This window comes from Harpia harpyja, chromosome 9, assembly GCF_026419915.1.
Source record: "Harpia harpyja isolate bHarHar1 chromosome 9, bHarHar1 primary haplotype, whole genome shotgun sequence".
Lineage (NCBI taxonomy): Eukaryota > Metazoa > Chordata > Aves > Accipitriformes > Accipitridae > Harpia > Harpia harpyja.
In genome coordinates, this window is record NC_068948.1 from 40,409,861 (window position 1) to 40,432,108 (window position 22,248).

A 22,248-nucleotide genomic window follows, 5' to 3' on the forward strand; every position below is an offset into this window, starting at 1 on the left:
TATCACCCCCCTTTGTAATTTTTATATAATCTTTTATAATAAATGTTTTGTGGATAAAAAATACGTACTGCTCTTAGTCTTAAGACCAGTTTCACTCCAAGTATTAGCTCTATGCAGTCTTAAAGCATCACAAATTCTCATTAGCCCGTTACAGCTATTTTCCTGTCTAATTACATTTGTCCTTTAAATTTCTTCATTAACGTTGACTAAATCATGGTAACTGACAGTTGTTCAAGTGCTAACTACTAAAGAATGAAAAATTTTAAACAGGATGTTATCTGATGTGGAAGTATTTTCCTGAGTCTTTTACTATTTTTTTCTCTTTATTTTTCTCAACTTTGCTTAGTTCCAACCTCAGAGTTTAAACTGAAAGTATATTTCTGAAGCCTGAGCCATGTCCAGGTCTGAGAAAGAAGCAGCGGATTTTAAAGCTAAATGCAAGTACAGGCCTGAAGAAGAGCTTGTGTATGCCCAAAAGCTTTACTGATATTTCCGACTATGCCCCTGGTCTAATAAAAGATACTATCTCTGCTTGCAAACCTTCACTTGCCCATCTCCTTAGACCATCATAGTTATAATCAAATGAAAGAGGCATGGAATGCACATATACTTATATATAAAATCTGTCTAGTTTTTTACTCTAATTTTTGTTATGCAGGATTTTTTTAAAAGCTGTAATAGTTACCTTTTGGGGAATTAGCCCAAGTTGTATGATAACTTAAGAAATCAGTCTGGTTCTATGCTACTCGCATTTGACAAAATGTAAATGTTTCTATTTGATTTTTTTTTTTTTTTTTTTTAGTGAGATTGTAAGTGTAGCCTGTGAGAAACGAACATTGTCGGTATTTTCAGCTTGTGGTCGTCGCCTTCTTCCTCCTATAATATTGAATACACCCATTTCCACCCTACATTGCACAGGTTCTTACATCATGGCTCTCACCACTGCTGCTACGCTCTCTGTTTGGTAAGTACCATGTTAGGCTGCAGCAGCTGTTTTTTATAGGTAACTCTGTTCAATTGTGTCGATGCATTGCTGTTGAAATTTAGGCTTAAACCACATCAGCTCTGAACACAAGTCCACTTTTGGATATAATATGAAGAGTTAACTGGGCAGGACTTGAATCCTGTTTCTTTTCTGTTCTAGGACAGTCCGTAATATCAACTTTGATTCTAGAAGGAAGATAAAAGATCAGCTAGAAGTTACTAGTTTAAACAGTCTCCCTAGGATAGACTTGACATGCATATGGAATGAATTGAGGGGAGGAGGGGAAGGAGAAATATGGACGCTTCCAACTTCCATCATACTTAGCCAATAAAGTACATGAGTTTCAGGGTTAGAAGTACTCTAGCCATCTTCAAGATACCAGGATAAAAACTGCAGTAAATTGTTTAGTTGTTTAATTTAATCTAATGTCTCATGCCAAGTCAGAGCTCCTAAAGGAGTTATTTGGATCCTTAGTGTTTGTTTAGCTGTAATGAGGTTTCCTGATAAAGAGCCATAAAAGTTGTTTTCTGCTATTGACTTCTGTCTTGCTGTAAGGGGTTTGAGTTTGTCAAAATAATTTTGTCGAAGCAATGAACAAAATGTCAAAAAAAACTCCCAAACAACCAAACTCCCAAAAAACCCCACTTTGTCATGAATATTGAAGTGCATTTGTTAAATGATTTTGGAACTTTCAGTTGTTTGTAAACTGCAGATTTGTCCTTTTGTCTTTTTCAGGGATGTTCACAAGCAGACAGCGATTGTTAGAGATGAGTCTTTGCAAACAATATTTTCAGGTAATAAAAAGGGTCATTTAGTCACCAACCTTTGAGCCCACCTGTACTATTTAGTGCCATTTCTGAATAAGCTGAAATTTTACAAAACCTGAAAAGCCTAAGCAAATAATTTTCCTTTGTTATTGTGTAATAAAGGGAAGTCGTTGGCAGTGTTGAAATACTGTAGAAATAACTGGATGAGAATATCAGCGGGTAACAGACTTGTACAAGATTCTGTAGCTTATTATATTCTGGCTTGCTTCTGAGTGTGAAAACTCAGTGTTGTGAAGATCACAAAATATTTAATGCAAATCTGCTATTACAGCAATTTGTGTGTATTTTGCATATTTGTTATCTTAACGATGAACAACAATTTATTATTTTCCAATTTGTTATTTCAAAATCTTCAGTTTCTTCATTGCCAATATCTGGCACAAAGCAAATTATCAAAAAGGCAGTGTCTCAGAGTATGCTGGCTTCTATTTTAGCTTTAATCCATACTAGTACTATTCAAAATTGCCTAGAGATGTAGTTGTACTAGCAGTTTCCAAATGTCTTCGTTAGAAGTTATATGCACAAACCCTGGGCCTGGAATATGCTGGGGAATGAGAGACTCCAGCTATGCCACTTATACTACGTTCTTAGAGAGCACACTTTTCTAAATATGCTGGGTTTTAGAACTTAATGGGAAAAAGGAAGATAAAGCTTCTCAGGTTACAGAAGACATGGCAGAATTGCTGAAGTTTGCCCCTAGATATGGAGAACGTTTCCAATTAAGCCCATGTTCTGGATAAATTCCAGCATCAAGATTGATAATGTATTTTGTAAGAGAGTGATTTTAATGTTACTGTGCTGAGCCTGGTGCTTACCATCATTATCTTGTGTCTTGACCTTCCTATCTGTGCTTGAGAATAACATTGACTGAAACTTCTTCTGTTGGTTCCTATGATAATTAATGGTGGCTAGTATTTTTTACCATTATGGAACATTATGGAAGATTCCAAAAGAAATACTTTCATCTGATTTGACTTGTAGGAAGTGATGCAACTGTCTCTCAGATCTTGCTGACTCAGCATGGTATACCTGTAATGAGCATGTCTGATGGAAAGGCATACTGTTTTAATCCTTCTCTTTCTACATGGTAAGTTATATATTATTTCCTGCTTTTACAACTTAGCTGAACTGACGTGTATTCTGATTTACTGTTTCACTCCATATTTTGACGGTTAGTCTGAATAGGATTACACACCAGGCTTAGTTTTGCTTTGGTTCACTGTTGTATGTGTAGGCTTTACTCTATTATATTCTTATGATTTGTTATGTTTAAAATAAATTAAAAAAAATAAAAAAGTTAAACTACAGCTCACTTTATCACTCTTTCCTACACGGTGCATACACCTATATATACTTTTGCTTATGTACATCAGTTGAATCTGTCAAGTAGTTGGCAATGATTAAAGATAATCCAGCCTTCACATTTTATGTAAAAGAATGCAGTTCTGTAAAATTTGTCAAAACAATTTTCAGAGTTCTGTTGGGAGTTTAGACATGTTAAAATTATTTTGCTCAGTTTCCAGAGAAAATAAGACCTATGCGCTCCAATCCTGAGCGTGTATGTGCCTGACTTTGTCAGTCCCCATCACCCCTTAATTTTTTTTTGGATCTGATGACCAGTCAAGTTTGAAGAGAGCTCTTTGTCTCCAAGATTTAAAAGTTTAATGAAGGTAGTAAGTCAGGTAGGGGAGGAGGGAAGAAATCATTATACCTCGGAGAATTCCCATGGCAGAGTCATTACTGATGACCTGAACACAAGGAAAGGCTACATAAGAGTCTGTGTACTAATGGGTATCAGATAGGCTTTTCCCCTGGATTCTCTTACTTCTGTCAAGGCATGAGTTCCCATAAAAAAATTTCCATGGTTAAATTATTTACAGTGTCTTTCCAAAACAGATTCTTTGTTGTCTAAGTTGTTTCCTTCTAAGAGGAAAAGACACATTGCTGTCTTAATATAATTGTTGTACTTAAGTGTAATAAGCATGCTTGATGAAAGGGCTTATTGTTTTAAGTCCTCCTTAGAATAATTATTGTTAGTTAACTACTTGATGTGAATCCTTTGGAAAAGAAAAAACACCTTATTTGTTCTTTAGATAAACTGAGAAATTATGCAGAAATTTTCCCAGACAATAAGGAGCAGAGGACAGGCTCTCAGCCATAATTCTGAATTGGCTGTCATTTCTTAGTTTGTACCCCAGCCTTGGAAATATATAAAAGAGCAATCCTTGTAGTCATCATAAAAATGTAAACATGATAAAGTAGTAAAGAGTATTTTAAATATTTGTGCCATTTTACCTCCGAGCTGTCTGGAGGTCTAAACTTAGCATTGGTTTGAGCCAGTGATTCCCTTGGCATCTCAAACCAGTGAAAATTATATCCTTGATTAGGTGTGGAAATGCCAGCTGTAACTGTCAACTCCCTTCATATGAAGGAATAGCTGTAATGTATGCGAAAGATTGTCAATGTGTGTGATCTGTGATGACTTGTCTGGTGCGTGGGGGGACCTGACATGAGGTGAAATCAAGTTCTTAATGAGGTAGTCATTACCTGTGTTCACTCCAGTCTTCGTTCTGGGGCATGACTTCTTATTAGATGTAAAATGACAAGTAGAAAGTTCATTTCCTTCAAAACTAATGCTAAATCGTATTATACAATTAATGTTGTGAACTTTGGGGGTGGGAGGGACATTTCCATGACAGCACAAACAGAATTTGGGCATGGAGTGGGAACAGTTGGGGTCTGTGGAATTTCTGAGCACCTCAGTGATATTTTTTTGGTTATCTGTGAAAATACAAGTTGGGCTTTGAGGCAGAACAGAGCTGGATCCCTTGATATCACTGCCTACTCTCCTCAAACTTGGTTTTTATTTGTTTGCCTTTTTTCAGGAATCTTATTTCTGACAAACAGGACTCTCTAGCACAATGTGCAGACTTCAGGAATAGTTTACCATCCCAAGAAGCCATGCTGTGTTCTGGGCCCTTAGCTGTAATACAGGGACGAACATCAAAGTACGCACTTACTTGCTTCATTTAATCGGCATGCTTGTCTTTTTTTTTTTTCTTTTCCCCTATTATTTATTCATGTGCTTGAATCAGTGAGTTAATTCTTAAGATGCTAATGGGTCTGAAATTATCAGTAGCTCATAAAGTGTTTTTTTTAAACCTTTGCATATCTATAGACTGTACCTTAACGTTATTTTGAGATTGCTTGAGGGGGCAGGAAAGCATGCTCTAAACTTAATCTTTTTGAGGCTCTTCTTTATTGGGTGGGTAAAGTATTTGACAATTCTTTACATGTAATATTTTGATTAGCTAAACTGAGTTTCTTACATTTTACATTTTAATTTTTAATTTACCAGCTTTCTGGAGTAGGCCTACAAATTTTGAGTAGTTCAGTTGTCCTCAAGGGATTTATTTAATTAAGTCTTTGAGAAAGTTGAGTGATTAGTCATCTAATGCATATTTTTAACATCTGAAAATATCACCAGGGAATTGCGTGAGCCAGAACAGACTCCTGTAGGTAATTTTTAATAGCCCTTCCTCACCTGGATTTGAATTAGATTTCCCAGGCAGATTTCTGTGCTATTTCTGTCCTTCACATCTGAGTTTAATTTTTTTTGGTGAGAGAAACTGTATAGAGTTGTATGATTTTATTGCTGTCCTCTTGGGGTGGGGGGGAGAGGGGGTGTGTGGAATTAATTGGGAAAATATTTGACATCCAAAGAAACAACACTTTCTTTTTGAGAGAGAGAGAATACCAGACTGAAAAATTAGCGGTTTTTTTCAAAAAGGAAATAATTGGTTACTTTTTTCAAATTAGCCTTCTTACGACAATACATTTATTTGCAAGAAATCCTGTAAATGCTTTAGGAGCACTTGCTCACTGATAAGCATGTGTTTTTAAAGAGAAGACAGATGAAAGGAAGAGAAAAAGAACAGGAGGCAGAAAACCTTCCTTGATACTTGTAAATTGTCCAGTGGTGGGGAAGGCAGTTTGCTATGAAGTGCTGCCTTTGTCATTAAAAGTTTGAACTCTGGAAGCACTAGGTGCCTGTGAAATATAAGTGTAGAATAGCTTGTACTACAAAAATATATATTCCTTAAACTAGTATCTGATTTTATGGCTGGTATGTTAATTTTTTGGTTTTGTAGTTCAGGAAGGCAAGCTGCAAGATTGTTCTCCATGCCTCACTTAGTGCAACAAGAAACAACACTTGCATACCTGGAGAACCAGATAGCAGCAGCACTTATGTTACAGTCCAGTCATGAATATCGCCACTGGCTCCTTATCTATGCACGGTACCTGGTTAATGAAGGTGAGACCTGCCATGCTGTGTTACTTCTTTGCAGCTCTGATGGACTTTTAAGAAACACTTTATTCACATCATGTGTATGTATGATTGCACTTAACATTCTCGTTTTAGCACCTGGCTTCTGGACTCAGTGTTTACTTAAAACCAAAACAAACTGCTGAAGTGCATTTGCTTCCTGTAGTGCTCAGTACTCAGGAATCCTGTTTTGACACACTGACTGTGAACAGATCATGGTCTGGGGAAACAGTGCCATCTGCGGACTTCAATATAGGAATTGCATTGTAAAAAAGTCCAGTGGTCCGTCAGGCGTATCGTATGTATTATCTGGCAGCAACTACAGATGTTTCAGAGGAACCAGCAGCACCTTGTAAAATACGTAACATTCCTCAGCCAACTGATGATCGCTGCCTGATGTGAAATGGAAGAGTTGCTTGGTTTTTGACATTTTGTACCACAGCACATAAAACTGCAGAGAATTTGCATGTGTTACTTGCACTTTATACTTTTTTTACATTCTAAAATTTCAACAGCCTGTACTGTGAGCTCCACAGGTTAAATTCTGTGAGGAAAGAAACCCACAAGAAAGGTTGCTTCTGTCTATTTTATATTTGAATACACTGTATCTCTGTGCTATTATGTTAAATAAGGTTAACCAACTGACTTTATGCTTCTTGGATTCTAAAGATCTCTGTCATATCTCTGCTTGTCTGCATTCCAAATTTAGTAGTTCCCATTGTATTAATTCAGCCTTATTCCTCACCATGCGTAATCATTTTACACAGAGGGAAGCGAAATGGTTCGTGTTAGGCCACCTAATAGGTGTTGGCAAAATTAAAATTGAGCTCATTAATTCTTGTCTTTTGACCCCTACCTTATTTAACAAGAGCTTGCTGAACTGCATATGATTCTCTCTGTCCTTCCGCAGTTGAAATTAAAATGTTCATCTTGGGTCATATGTTAAAGAGATGGTTATACTTTCAAGAGTCTTCAGTAATTAAGAACCTCTCTGTTGTGTGTGCAGGGTTCATCTTGCACTGCACAAATGTCACTGCCTTGCATGTGTGTATACACTGGATGTCACTGCAAATTCTGCTTTGCCATACGTGTATTACTGTTTCACTAGTTTTATAGCTCTGCTAAATTTTGAAAATTGCACATCCTATTATTGACCCTTTATTCCTATGATGGTTTCAACATTTAATGAATTCTAATCCATTAAAATATTCAATCTATTATATACCTTGATTGGCAAGTTACTCTTGAACAGATGACTTTGTTGCTTGCAAAGGAATTCCCCCCTCTGATTTTTTTGGGTGAATAAAGCTGGCCTGGAAACTGTGTGTGGTTTTATTAAAGGTTTTCTTTTACTTTTTTTTTTAACTCTTGTGTATATTAATTGGATCCATTTTAATTTTGTTATAAGCTCGTTTGCTAAGGGTTTAAGAGATCTCTTCCAGTTAGTAATATTTTAATGTTTCAGAAGGATGTCTGATTTACTTTTTTTTTACTCCTGATTCCATTTTTCCAAATTCATATATTGCCATTAAATGCAACCTGACACTTTTCCCCTTCACTGGTTTTTCATCTTGTGGCTTTCCAACTCTTGTGATGTCTCTTTTGTATTAGTTCTCTGGCTGTTGAAGTGTGTCAGTTTTCCAGTGTTTTTTGTTTTGTTTTGTTTTAAAGCTGGTATATTTACGTGGGAGGGGGGAGTGAGGTTGAGATCAGGGCAGCTCTTAAAACAAACTGGAGTAACTACTTCAGTTTTTCTCCTTATTGTAGATCATCTTTAGTAGTGGTTTTGGTTTTGAGAACTTAAAATAAACCCCTTGGGAACTCTAAAATAAATCCTTTACAAATCATCTTAACTTTCCAAAGATTTGCTGTTAGAAGAAGAATATACTTTTTGAGAAACCAATGTTTTTGGCTTTATTTTATTCTAGATACTTGTAACTCTTTCCTGAATGTTGTCAGTTACATTGTGGAGTGGTTATATATAGTGAAATGCTTATGAATGTGATTTTATTTTCTGATAATATTCAGGGTTTGAATATCGTTTGCGAGAATTATGCAAGGATTTACTGGGTCCAGTCCATTACTCAGCTGGAAGTCAGTGGGAATCAACAGTTATGGTAAGTCCTGGTAATAGTTTAACAAAGAACGAGGAAGAGCTTCCCATGAAACTTACAGAACATGGATAGATAATAGAACTTAAAATATGATTAAACTTGGTGGCAAAAAGCAATCACAAATGATTTTTGCTGACCCTGGAACCCTTTCCGTACTCTGTTCTAATCTCATAAGCAGGCTTCCTCCTATGGCACTTGTATTTATTTCATGTCAAACTGTAGACAAATGCTTAGTGCCACAGTCTCAGCTCTGGTACTGTCTTGAGTATCACGCAGATGGAGCAGAGTTGCATGTTCAGGTCTCCACATTCTTCAGACAGCAACTTTGAAATAGCGACATACCAATGAAGTGCCTTCCCTTCTCAGAGCACGCCTGGAGTCTGTAACTGCAGAGGCTGCACCAGCTTCATGAGTGTGTATAAATATAAAGACAGTTTTTTATTCTGGGAGTCATGGAAGCAGAGTAAGAACATAAAATATACAGCCCTCTCCAGGCAGGAAAAAAGGCATGAATCTTAAGCAGCTCTATCAAATATATTCATGATGGCAAGTAATACATTCTGAGAATGCTTTTGTGTTTTTTGTGCAGGGTTTACGAAAGAGAGAACTATTGAAAGAGCTTCTTCCTGTTATTGGACAGAACCTCCGCTTCCAGAGGCTTTTCACAGAATATCAAGAGCAGCTAGACATCTTGAGAGACAAGTAGCATTTCCCCAGATTTTCCCTGCGGGGCCTGGTCCGAGAGAAACTGCTGAACAGCATTAACCAGAGACAGAAGAGGAGCAAGAGCCCGGCCAGTAGGGACACTCCTGAAGAGGGCAGTGCTGTAAGGGTCTCAGATGCTTCAGGAGTGACCTGCTTTAGTTTTTAAAGAAGCTCAAAAGTGGATTCATGAAAATGAGTGGATGAGCTAGACCGTTTCCCAAGTGAAACTTAACCATCGAAGCTGTGGCCTCTGTTTCTATGGAAAGTCGCGGATATGTACTTCAGGGGGGTCCTTTTGGATCTGGATCTCATTTTAATATCGAAACTAGCTGAGAACTGTTTGTGAGGTTTCTTGGATGTCCTGTGAAAAGCACAGTACTTCAGAGTACACTGAACAGCATATTTAACCCTGTTTAGGGTTTTTTTGCCTGAGGATTTATTGAGGCTCAACACTATATTAAATTAGATGAATGAGCCACGTAAAAAGAAATTTCATAAATATTAAGGTATTATGCAGCCAATAGACTCTTTCCTGTGAATATAATAATAATAAGAGGCTGTTCTAACACATGGACTATTTTTGTACTAGAATTTGCTAACTTGTAATATGGAATTTTATTTGGCCGATAATCAGGCTATCTCTACAAAGTCATCTTGTAGGAAATTTAACTCTAATTACAAAAGCTATGTTTCAAAATAATTCCACCAAATTAACATGTCATCATCTGGTTTTTAATTTTTAAATGTTTGTAAAAGGCATTTTGGGGGGAGGGGGAGGGATACAATGGGGTGGCTCTTTTTTGTAAGTACAAAAATAAATGAACATTGCATTGGTTTAAAAAACAAAAAGCAAAAACATGGTCTGGAATTATTACAAAGGGCACAGGCATCTCCAGAAATGTCAACACAGGCTGAATCTTGTTAACATGTCTAGAAATAAATAATACCATCTGGGTGATCTTTGAAAGCGTGATCAGACAAGTACTTGTGATCTCCCTAGACCAGGTATGTTTTCTTCTGGAGCCACATCTCAGCTGAGGGAGCAGGAGCTGTGTGGGAATGCTCATTATCTCAGGCAACACAAAGCAAAATGGGCTCCCCTGACCACTGCCAAAAGTGGTCAGCACTGCAACAAGAAATGAGCTTCATGCAGTTATGGCCATGTTCCTTGTGTGGCATTTCATAATAACAAAATAGTGCTGGTGGCCAGCCAGCAGTTCACTTGTGGAGTGGCTTTGGAATTCCACTGAAACCAAATCAATCAACTTGTTTTCTTCCCCAAGGTATGCCTGGTGCTGGGAAAGAAAAAAGCACGTGTGTTGTTTCTTTCCAGGACCTAATTCAGGTGTGCTTCAATTTATTGCCTTTGAGATCTTTTTGAGTAAGAAAGTTAGTATTGAAATGAGTAAGTGTATTTATACCCTTGTAAAAGGGCAGTTTCTCCCCTAAACTTCTAGTAGAAACAAGCAATAGCCTTTGCCCTTGGCCAGGACAAGGACTAGCTGTGCTACTGTGGACTTTGGCTGCAGGGGACTGACCCTCTTCAGAGAGGCAGCTCTGCAGTTACATGGTTGTCTGGATCCTAGAGGGAGGGATGTGTTCTTTAAGGCAACAAACCCCCTCATTTGGAGGGTTTTGTTGCCTCCTGTATGAAACTGCCAGACCTGATGGACACCATATTACTTCTTTGTACAGCAGTCTCATGTGCACGCTGGCTGAAGTGTCTTGAAGAGCAATAAAAACAACTGATTCAGCAGCTATTCCTCAGTATGGCATCAGGGAGTTTTCAACAAGCAGTGGGAAATGTAGTGACAGCACAGCTTGATTCTGCGTATACCTGGTGGGGAAAGTGAACGTGTTCGAAGTTCCCTTGACCTCTAGTCCAAAAAGTTTAATAGTACTGTGACAACCAGTCATAGTAGTGCTGCGAGTGATTCATATGCTGTTGCCCATTAGTCTGTACTCCTGGGAGCAGGCATTATATTCCTCATAGAGTAGAATACAATCATAGAATGTTTGGGTTAAAGGTCATCTAGTCCAACCCCAGTGAGCAGGGACATCTGCAGCTAGAGCAGGTTCTGCTCATTTTGTGCTCATGTATGCAGGCAAGCAACCCACTGAAATTATTAAAACAGGAGATAGACACCATGTTCTGGGGAAAAGGTAGGTCCAGTCCAAAGCCTGGTGCAGTCCATGGGAGTCTGGCTATCAGCTTCCGTGGATTTTGACTCTTGACTGTTCTGTGTAGGCAGGTGCCAGGTTGATGGTTTACTGAGGAAAGAACAAATGACCATGGATAGTTTTGGAGGTATTTGATATGTGAAAGCTCTGAGAGAGATGGCTGATTCCTCCCGCTAAAGGCAAGACGTTTGGATTCTGGCCATCTTCTATTCAGCCTTGTGCTGTTCATACCAGTCTTGTAATGAATGCTGTTTAATACGATTTAAAGGTAATTAGCTAAGGGAAAGTACATTCTTTGTCATTAAATCTCTGAAGAGATGCTGAAATACTTTTTATGAAGAGCTGTCTCCATATTAGACATGGTGTAGGTTTTTCTACCCATTTTTTCTTGGGAGGTTCTGTCACTGCCTGACAGTCCAGGAATAATATGATTTCAAATTCCAGGCAACAAAATATATTTAAATGAATGTGAACGTTTTTCTTAAACTGGGTATTTTAGCTTTTTCTGCTTACATTCAGCACTTTCTTTTTTCAGATGAGGGCTATGAAAACTCTGTTTAAGGCTGTATTACGCTATCAAAGGAAGCCTGCCGCTAAATCAAGGAGGAACACTTTTAGTGCGGGAGCAGGGGCACGTTGTTTTGAACAACCGAGGAGCTTTTATTAATTAATGGTTTGGACGGGGAAATGGGGAAGGTCACAGGGACGATTCGACGTTCTGGCTAGGTGACCCGGGAGGAAAACACCCGCCAAAACTCCCTCAGGGCTCCCCCGGCGTCCCTGCCCCGGCGCCGGTGAGGGTGGACCCAACAGGAGCTACCGCAAAAACTGAAATAAAACCAGATTTAGCTGGGCGCCAAGTACTGGGGAACGGTCTCGTCTTCAGACAGTGGAAAGGCCACGCGTACGTTTGATGCGTGCGCTTTATCCTGCCGGCGGGCAGCGGCTGGGCACCCACCGCCCTCCTCCCCTCAGGGTTTCCCGCCCACCGCAGGCCGGCCCGGCCCCGGAACGCCGCCCGCCGCTCCTGTTTCCGCACCGCGGCCTTTCGCCGCCGCACCCACACCGGAAGGGCGCAGCGGCCGCAGCCGTCCGGGCGAAAGGCGGCTCGGCGGGGCCCAGGGAATCGCGTCCCCGAGGGCCCGAGGGCTGAGCCGCCGCCGCCGCCATGGGGAAAAGGCAGCACCAGAAGGACAAGATGTGAGCGGGGACGGGGACGGGGACGGGGAGGGCGGCTCGGGGCCTCGCGGTGGTGCGCGGGGTGTGGGGAGGCCGTGGGTGTGCTGCGGCTGCCTGTGAGTGACCCCGCTGTCTCGGCAGGTACATTACGTGCGCGGAGTACACGCAGTTCTACGGAGGCAAGAAAGCAGGTAAAGGGGTGAAGGGTGCCGTCGTCCACCCCCATTCACTCGGGTGGGGGGGCTGCTGAAGTGACCTCCCCGAGCGGAGCATCCTCTGGGAGCAGCAGGGCTGTCCGAGCTCCTCCCGAGCCCCGGCCTCTGAACCGCTGGGCTGTGCGGCTGGGGATCCCCAAATCCGGGGTGCTGGTCGGCGTGAAAACGGCAGAAATTCGAGGTTTAACGCCCGGGTGAGCTGTTCCTGCCTTCAGCAAGTTCTGGGAGGGCAGAGCTTGAAGGTAGTTACAGTGTTCATCATACAATTTAAACTCAGTGCTGTCTGTCTGTCAGAGCTCTGTTTTGATTTTTTTTCTGATTGTGAAATTTCAGTTGAGGAGTGTACTTGCGCTCTGCAGGAGAGGTCCGGTTTTAGTTACAGTTTTGCAAGGTTTAGCATATTTATCCTTGTCATCAGTAAATTGCCACCATGTATATAGCAAAATGTAACTTTCAAGTGTTTCTTTGTTACCTAGAATACTATGCATTTATTAAAGTTCTGTTGTGGTTTTTGTTCATAAACAGACCTTCCACGGACTAATTTTAGACGTTTATCATTTGATCACTGCAGGTAAGACAAATTTACATTATTATTATTGAATGACACATGTTTTTATCAGGCTGTTCACATTGAACCATTACTGAAGCCATGTTTTTCCGAGGCAGTTATTTTCATTGACTTGTGCCTGCTATGATAGTAATGCAGCAAGAAAAAATTCAATAAGAATGGAAACAATATCTATACTTTCCATGATTAGTGTCTGCAGAGATTGGAGCTGATGGCTAAAAGAACAGTGATAAAATAATTCAGAACAATTATCGTGTACGTTCCAGTCTTTCAAATCTGTGTAATCGGGGCTTGGATCTACTTTTCCCTGCTCAAAATATGCTTGGTCAATCACTCATCTTTCTGAGGCAGTGATTAGGTAAATCGGAGGAATATTTATGCTAATTTTCTTGTGTTTAGAGTGTACTGCCTGAAGTGCTGGAGTGAAAGAGGGGAGTTAGTAGAGGTGGGTTAGAAATCCTCTTGTAAATTGAATAGTTCAAGAAGTTACCATGCACATCTACGAACTACTGCTGCTTGGCTAAAAGCTGGCTGGATTATGGAAGCATCCCTAACAGGGGATGCTGAATGTGATTGCCAGTTACTCCCTAGCCCATCTCAGTGCAAAGACAGTGAGTGTTTTTGCTTGAACCATCTTCTGTGCTGGTGCGGCCCAACATGGCAATGGGAGCAGGCTGGGGAGTATTACAGCATCCTGTAGCTCTATGGCTGTGAGTGCTGGCAGCTACACATTACTGAACTGCACCAGTTCCTTTCATGGATTTTGTTATTAACCTAATTTATGTAGCATCAGGTAGTGGGTATTGGCAGCCACTCAGTATTTTCATTGGTATAAGCCTTGCTTTAATGTGCAAGTGAATCAGCAAAATGTTATTTGCTTCTGTCATCATGATTTCTGGCTGATTTTGCTAAAAAGAATGTGTACTTTTTTTCCTAGTTTGTCTCTGCAGCCATTTGAATACCCAGTTTGCACACCAGATGGGACAGTCTTTGACATACTGTAAGTTACTGTCTGTACTTGCTTTACTTTTGTGTTGCTGAAGTGGTTACAGCAGTGTAATCATCATTTCATCTTAGCAAGTTGGCAAAAATAATCATGCCCATCAGTAGAGATTTCTGATGGTGCTTGTCACTTATTACTTGATTCTTTCTCTTTTCAGGAGCATTGTTCCTTGGATAAAGAAGTATGGAACCAACCCAATCACAGGAGAAGTAAGTAATGATGGGTGCATTCACATGATGTCTTTGCTTTCCTTATGCTCAGTTTCCTATTTAATGTGTGGGAGAAACAAAAATGCCTTAACGAAAGCAAAAGAAGTAGAATGGGAGTGCTATTTTGAAGTATGATATTTGTGAGATCAGCTTTGCTGAAAATAATGTAGACATTTACTAGAGATCTCTTTTTAGCTAAAAAAAAAGGGGGGGGGGGCTTCTGGATTTGAGATTTGAGACCTGATATCCCCTCACTGTCATCTTGCTAATGATTTTTGTAGTAGAAAATAATCAGCCTCGGACTGTGTGTGTGGAAGAAAGAGGAGAGCTTTTTTTTTTTTTTTTTCCATTGGATTGTAAATAGTATGGCAGAGGAAACGTGCAGTTCGTTTATATAAACACCCAGGGTATCTAGCCTTTCTTACAGGTGTGGCATAATTAAAATCTGTATAGATGGAAATACGAGCTCTTTTGTTACTGCTAGTGATGCCCAGAAAGCCTGACGGAAAAGACTCTGTACTGCTGCCTCATATAAGCAGAAATCTAGTCCGTACAGGGCAAGAGGCTGGCAAGCTCACCTCTGCATCTGTGATTAAACTTGCAGTGATGCTTCCTAACTAAAAAGATATTTGGCTTTATGCAGATTAAAGAGATTAATAGATAATATTATGAATGATAAGCTTAAGCTGCAAAATCTTTTGAGTTATCTTGACAATATATTTCAGAAAGCTGCTGACCTGCCTCTGTCATGATAGTTCACTGTGAGACTGGGATTTCACACTATGCTCAGTGCCTTGGTGGTTTTTCTCCCCCCTTTTTCTGCATAAATTATAATTACGAAGGGATTACTTTCTGTAGTAGCGTGAAGTTGTAAAGCACCAGATAAATATGAAGTACTGGAAATATTTCCTTGCTGGATTTTTTTTTTTTTTTTGGTGTTTAAAAGAGAGTGCATTGTTTGTGAGGGCATAGAGGAAAATTTTAAACAGAAATTGTTGCTTGAGCTACTGGAACTTGTCTTTTCCTTCAGTAAGTGCAGTTACTTTCCCGAGCATTAGGTGGCAGCCATTGCACAAGATTGTTGTTGGTTTGCAGATGGCTGTGTGGCATGAGATTACCTTTGAAACATCTTGTGTTTGATTAAAGATTTTCCCAGCAGACAGATACGAGAAGAAGCTAAATACAGATGCAGCATTCCAAACTCTAAACATGAACAGGCTGCCTGAGACTCAATATCTTCAGTCATAGCAAACTGCAGGTGTGTTTGTGCGATGGAGAGATGATTGAAGGTCTTTTTTCACACATGAAGAGGCCAATGTATTGTTGAGAAGGAATGGAATTACAGCTATTTCTTTGTTTTCGCCAGCCTCTTACTGCCTTGCTGCTCTGTGCATCAGTTGGGAGTTTTGGGGTGTTGCCAGATCAATTTTTTTTCTGCTTGGAGCAGCTCCATGACACGTGTTCTCATTTCAGACTGTGAGCCGTGATGTGGTTTAAAATTACTTCGGGTAAATGCTAAGCAAGAGGTGTAATGTGTCCAGTGGTTTTGTGTAATATCGAGAAAGGGAGATTGTGCAGAATATACTTGGTGAACCATAAATGCTCAAATGAAGTCAGACTTTGACATCTGCTAGTTTACCCAGACTTGTGCTTCTGTAGTTGATCTGCAGTGCACCTCCAGCTCTCCTCAACATTTGTCCCCTTTTCCTCTATGTCACTCTGGGGAGCCCTTTCTTTTTCCCTTTTATTCCCTTTATGGACTTGTGCTGTACAGCTCTGTCCTCCACAGGACCAAGGTGTTCCAGACCACTTTGAAGAAAAAGGAATGCTTGCTCTCCAGAACAGCACACAGCCCTGCTGAATCCAGCCCTGTGGAGCTATAAGTTGAAGAGTGGGATCGAAGGAAGTGTTGTAATTTAGCCTTTGTTTCCCAGAGGGCCAGCTCTGGTTTTCTGAAGGGGAGGATGGCCTTGGGCAGGAAGGGGATGGGAGTGCTGGGACGAGGCAGGGTAGGTGGTGGAGGAAGTCAGTGAGTTGAGCTTGTGCATCTCTAGACTGTATTCCCCTCTATATACTCTACCACTGTGTGTGCAACTTCTTTTACTTGTACAGCTTGCTCATTGTGGAAACCAGAAAATATTTTCTGTAATGAGTTGACTTACAGAAACTCAAGACTCTGAGTTTGTTTAAAAAGGAATTGAGCCAGAATAGCTGCAATGCCATGTTTTGTACAGGGACTTAGGAAGTTACTTTGCACAGATTGATGATTCCATCATTGGTGATGAGGCTCTGGAGAATTTTTCCATTTTTTTGTCCTAAAGTTAAAAATTATGATGAAATCCTTTGTGGCTTGTACTTCTGTTGTTATGGTTTGCTACAGGCCAAACATTTTAGGGAACTCAATAGGCTACTTGGAAACAGCATTGTTAATGGCGCGTTCTTGGTACTCACTAATTCTGCCTAGCTGTCTTATTTCTGAAGTGGACCCCTCAATGGAAAATTGGAGAGCCTTGCAATCATTAATATATTTATCTTCACAGTGGTCCTAGGGGGTAGGACTGTGCTAGTCTTTTATTAATTGAATGTTTGTGAACTGATCTACAAGTGACTTCTCTGATTCTTCCAAGTCCTAAACTATTGGACCAGCCTTCCTTTCTGAAGAAATTTTGCAATGCCAAGATCAGAGTTGTTCTTTGATATGTTTAAAATATTTTAAATTTTTTTGCTTTCCTTCCCTATAGTTTCTCATGGTTTATGGTTTATTTCTTCTTGCTTTTCCAAACATTCTCCTGAGGTGCAGTATGAACACCAATATCCATTTAGGAGAAACAAATCACGATTGGCCTTTGTCTAAAGTTTCCCATGAGCTATTCCAGAAAGTGGATTTAGATATTTTTTTTCCCCTTTTAAATAATGCATTGCAGTAAAAAATACTTCTGTTACTACACCAATAGTTTTCAAAGAAACAGTGCATCTTTTGCAGCTGAACTACAGCCTGTCAGATGGGATTGGCTCACTTACTTTTTTTGTCAGCTTTGTCAAGATGCTGCCCTAGCTTATGTCTACACTACAATTGCATAAAGTGAAGAGAAAAGTCATAGTTAGCTCATTCCTTTTTACTGAGAACAGCACTTGGCTTCTTGGGCTTGCAGATAGTTGCAAGCTTGCCAGAACGTTTCGTGTAGCGGAGATATGACAGCAGTGACCAGCATGCCCACACAAGTCAGCCAGCTGGGCTCAGGAGTACCTTTTTCCAAGAAATGAGATTGGTCAGAGTGCGTCTGGTTTGTTGGAATCTCAAATACGAACAGATGATAGATCTGCATGAAGGTAGCAGCATGCCTTTTGACAGGAATTTCAAGGAAATTGTTCTTTGTTGCATTGATATGTTATATGTGGGCTGAGCTATTTTTCTCCTTTGCATTGTAATGTTTCTGATATAAATACCTATTTTCTCAGTCTGGTTCAATAACATTCTAACTGCATGTGGGCAGGCCAGATTACTGTGGTGTACTTCAGCTCCATTCAAGACTGGCTCTCTATCCTTGGGCTAATATCTCTCTTCCCCTGTCTCAGAAATAGCTATGGTCTTTGTCCCTTGTTTCCCCTTTTCTGTGGGAATTCAGTTCTTTTGGACAGTTGAAAGTCAGTTCATCTCTGGTGTTTGCTTCTAAGGCTTTGGTCCAAAGTCGATTTTGTGACTGTTTTAAGTGCATCTGCTTTTAAACTCATACAGAGGGCTCACTTGTGTGAATTGTTTCTGCACTGCTCAGAGCAAACTAAAATCTGTGTGTCTGCTGATACCGCATAACCCAGAGAGGCAATCCTCATGTTAAGGGCCACGTGCAGCTGTGTGGTTGTTACCTATGTATGTCTTGAAGGGCAAACAGGATTCAGTCGAGTTAATTTAGCTTGGGCTTAATATATGCCTAAGAGTCAGGTTAAGAGACCTGAAGATGCTGTGTGGTGGATGTATGAGACTTGGAGTGACATTTCTGGTCCAAATGAGGCAGAGCACAACTTGTGTTGTGCTCTGTCTCATGCAAGGTTAGGATCCAGACCTACAGGCCAGAGAGAGCTTTTTCTTAAGTGTCACAAGATTTTAGCTTCTTACTAGGTTAAATAGCAAAATTTTTATAAATTCTGAGGATTTTTTTTTTAGGGTTGGGAAAGCCTTTTGCTTGGGCTGCCTCTGAAGATAACAGTAAAAAGGAGTCTGGGGCATATAAAGAAGTAGTAGAAAGCAGAGCTACTGACATGGAAAATGAGGACTAACTTTGGAGTCAGAAGGCTGAAAATCTCTGATTTTTCCCAGTAGGACATCTGCCTTCTTAAAAGAGAGTGCTATACCCAAAGTTTTGCTCTGTGTACAAGATAAATATTTGCTATTTTTCTCCCACACTCTTAATCCTGTATTTACCAAACAAAAATGACTTGGGGTGAGATTATGACTAATATGATCAAATAATTGCGGCATTACAGGTGCCTGCCTCATGCAGTAAGCCTGTCTGATCCACTCTTTGAAAGCACCCAGAGATGCACATCTTGTACCTGCAATGCCCTGCAGCAATGACAGAGCCTGTAGCGGACACCTCCTCCCTCCAGCACTGCTCATGTAGGAATGTAAGCAGTGCCCTTTTTTTTTAATCATTTGTTTGAAATAAGGTTGGTAGGATGATGCTTGCCTGAATAATTACAGGCACTTTCAAAACCAGTAACTTCTTACCTTCAAAAGAAAAAATTGCAACCAAGTCTGTTATTTCAAAACTTTGGAAAGTCATTCTCAAATACATTCCTTAAATATGCTTATTAGCTAATTCCTCTCCCAAATGCTGGTGGCTATTGTTACTTCATTTTATTGTGAAAGCATCATTTCTTTTCAATTTGATCAACTAGATTTCAGTCAGTCTCATAGAAATCAGTTGCTAGTCTTGCAGTGAGAGAAGCTTTCTGACCAGGTTAATGGAGAGGCTATGGATAAAATTACTTTGTTACTGCTGAATTTATTAATCCCACTTTAAAAATGAGCAAACAACCTTACAGCACTTTTTTTTTATGCACTAAAAAAGTCTTTGGCTGTCTAAATAAGGGAAATCCTGCCTGAAAAGGATGCAGAAATTAGAGCAAAGGTAAGACTTCCTTAAACTTAAAAGTGTTTTTACTGTGTACGTATTTTGAAAGCACAGAACAGAAATAGAAAGCACTGATAATTGTTTCTTCACCTGAGAAGTGAATGTAGTGACAAAGAGGGCTTAGGTATTTTTTTCTTCTTTTGCAATATTCTGAATAAACAAACTGCAGCATGTCAGGAGTGTGGGAAATAACAAATACTGTAGAAACAGGTGTTAAAGTACAGGTTAAGTTCCAGCCAAGGCTTTATAGTTCACTACAAATTGCTCTCCACCTCTATCAAATAATCAGCACAGGGCCTGTGTGTTTCAGGAATGGATTCCTGTAAGTGGGTTGCATGAGCTTCACACATTGCTGAGTCAGAGGTGTCAAGATCAAGATCACAAACAAAACTCATCCAATGCTGAGTTGAGTGGGACGGGTTTGCAGCCTGAACGGAGGAGAGGACAAGTTCAAGTTTCACGTGACCCATATTGGCTAAATCAACAGTGACTATGGCTTTTAACTTGGTTCAGACAGTCTGTGTGGTAATTTGCTGCAGATTACTGCTTTAATTGTGTTATTCCAGGTGTGTTTCTAGATAACGAGCAGCAAATAATGGATGTCATCAGACAAGGATCTGTGGTTTGAAGGTGACCTCTTTCATGCCAGCATAGCAGTAGCTGCTGTTGGAATACATTGTCAGGAAAATGTAATAGCTGTAGATAATGTTCAATGTGATGCATTTTCAGAGTGCTTGTCTAGACCTTTCTGCAACATAGTGGTAATACTACCTTAGGATTTTGAGGTCTTCTAAAGATGGCACACTGCGGCAGGAGTCAGATTTTCCTTGTGACTTTTCATCTTTTTCTCTTGGAAAGTTTTCTTCATTCTTACTATTTCCAGAGAGATTATGCTTACTCTGAGCATTTTCATTCTTTGTCTAGATACAAAATATGAGAGGAAAATGCTGTGCAGCCCTCCATAGGCAGGCTATCTACACATCCATTTTCCATATCTTAGAGTGCTGGGACTATCTAATTAAGAGCAAAATAGTTTGACCAATTGAGATATTTTTCATTATGTAGAAAAATTCAGGAGTGAGACATATCCCCTTTCACTGTTTTTTTTCCTCAACATCAGAGCACAGCACCTGAAATCCAAGTAGTCTGCTATGTTTTCTCCTTGGGGCTTTGGAAATGAGTGATCATTTAGGTGGATCAGTAACTTCAGGTCTCATTTGGCTGTAGCATAACTGATGTATAAATGAGAATTCTAATTCCTCTCTAAAGAACGCTTTTCACATACATGTCAGAAGTCGGCACATCTTCATCTTTGAAATTCAAAGTATATTTCTTAATTTGTCTGATGCAACTCAGTCAAGTCTTCAGATATTGCATAGGTTTAAATGCCAATTACCCCCTTTTTTTCTCTTTTGTTAAACTTAACCATATTTTTTCCTGTACATTTGAAGTGAAGGAGGGAGGTTTTTTCTTGTTTATTTGTAAGAAAAGTTTCAGTGGGAGGTGGGAATACAGTTTTGTTCTGGGTGAATAATAGCTTATTACAGAGCAGAGAACAAAGCTTACAGAAATAAAACCAAGGGAAGCTTTGTTGTTGAAAAATGATTCAGACAAATCCAGCTTAGTTGGTTTTTCATGTGTTGCAGAAAGAAGGGTGGAATGATCAGGAACAGAAAACTGGAAGACTCTCTGAGGTCCTCGGCTCTCTCACAGTCTGCTTTGGAAACTGCGTGCTCTGTCTTGAACCAGTGTTTGCTTTCTTCCTGCTATGACTGCCGAGAGGTTCTTCTGATGGTTTTTCATCTGATAGATATCTTCTGTAAATTTTGGGTTTGACCAGCTTAGTCTCGTTTGTATTTGTGCCAAAACTGTGCTTGTCTCTGTTAGTGTTTACAGCTGTGTATTTGGTACAGAGGAGTTTAATGCTTTCTTGACATTTTCTTGTTGAGACTTGTATTTTCCTGTTAGATGTTCTTCTTGCCTTTAAGTTGTCTATATCCTAAATGGTCACAATTGTCCTTCTCCGCATCTGTTTAATTTATCTTCTTTGAACAGAGTTAATCTTAATTGTATGCAGTAAATGCTGGGTGAATGCCTGCTACAGTGGTGGGAATATTTTCTAATCTCTTCCTGAAATACTTTTCTAATACTTTGATATATTACACATGATAGTGTAAGACAGAAAACAGTTTCGGTGTATGTGTTGAGACAAGAAAGGTGCTTTCAGAATATGATAATTTGTTGCATTTTCTCTTGATAGCTTGGGTCATTTCAGAAGCAGATACTTACTTATAAATAAGAGTTAGCCAGGATGAGCAGTGGTTCTTCCTTTTCTCCTTTTGTTGTTGTTGTTGTTGTTTTGTTTCTGGTTGAATGTTGCTGCCTATATTTCTGTGGCCTGTAGCAGTCTTTCAGGCACAGGTGGTTACAGCCATCATCATCCAGCATCTCTCTCTAGGTGCATTTTTGTCTGGGGGCAGCAGGCACAAGCTGCTGCTCAAATGCCTAGAATCTACTTTGAACAAGATGAACTCTTCAATATGCAGCAACTGAACCATGTCGTCTTACCTCATTTGCTTCAGAAATTATTAGCTTTTAGTCAACAGTCTAAATGAGTTAATATTTGACTAGTGACCATAAATTTTCAAGGCCCCTGGATAGAAACATATGAGGACATGATTACTGCCTAGAGGAATGACCAGAAAGTCATGTGTCATAGCTGGCAATAGTCATAAAACACAGGGGGGTCAAGGGGATGAAGGTCCCGGTGAGGCTGATGACCTGGAAGATGACTCCTTTTTTG

At 39.8% G+C, this 22,248-nt stretch overlaps 2 protein-coding genes across 7 annotated transcripts in view; both read left to right on the plus strand.

Annotated features, from left to right (window-relative positions):
• LOC128145878 (protein HIRA) overlaps window positions 1-9,866 on the plus strand; it is a 38,846-nt gene extending 28,980 nt beyond the window's left edge. For both annotated transcript variants that reach the window (XM_052796655.1, XM_052796656.1), the window contains exons 19-25: window positions 803-964; window positions 1,721-1,779; window positions 2,794-2,899; window positions 4,698-4,820; window positions 5,964-6,127; window positions 8,168-8,256; window positions 8,843-9,866. In XM_052796655.1, the coding sequence (XP_052652615.1) occupies window positions 803-964; window positions 1,721-1,779; window positions 2,794-2,899; window positions 4,698-4,820; window positions 5,964-6,127; window positions 8,168-8,256; window positions 8,843-8,959 (820 nt within the window). In that variant the 3' untranslated portion in view covers window positions 8,960-9,866. The remainder of the gene's footprint in view (window positions 1-802; window positions 965-1,720; window positions 1,780-2,793; window positions 2,900-4,697; window positions 4,821-5,963; window positions 6,128-8,167; window positions 8,257-8,842) is intronic.
• A 2,330-nt stretch (window positions 9,867-12,196) lies between these two features.
• Window positions 12,197-22,248, plus strand: part of PPIL2 (peptidylprolyl isomerase like 2) — a 74,336-nt gene continuing 64,284 nt past the window's right edge. For 3 of the 5 annotated variants that reach the window (XM_052797868.1, XM_052797869.1, XM_052797872.1), the window contains exons 1-5: window positions 12,197-12,339; window positions 12,460-12,509; window positions 13,059-13,104; window positions 14,039-14,101; window positions 14,262-14,313. In XM_052797868.1, the coding sequence (XP_052653828.1) occupies window positions 12,308-12,339; window positions 12,460-12,509; window positions 13,059-13,104; window positions 14,039-14,101; window positions 14,262-14,313 (243 nt within the window). In that variant the 5' untranslated portion in view covers window positions 12,197-12,307. Of the gene's footprint in view, window positions 12,340-12,459; window positions 12,510-13,058; window positions 13,105-14,038; window positions 14,102-14,261; window positions 14,314-18,795; window positions 18,937-19,755; window positions 19,962-22,248 lie in introns of those variants that run through there. The other 2 variants (XM_052797870.1, XM_052797871.1) reach the window with 2 other exon arrangements.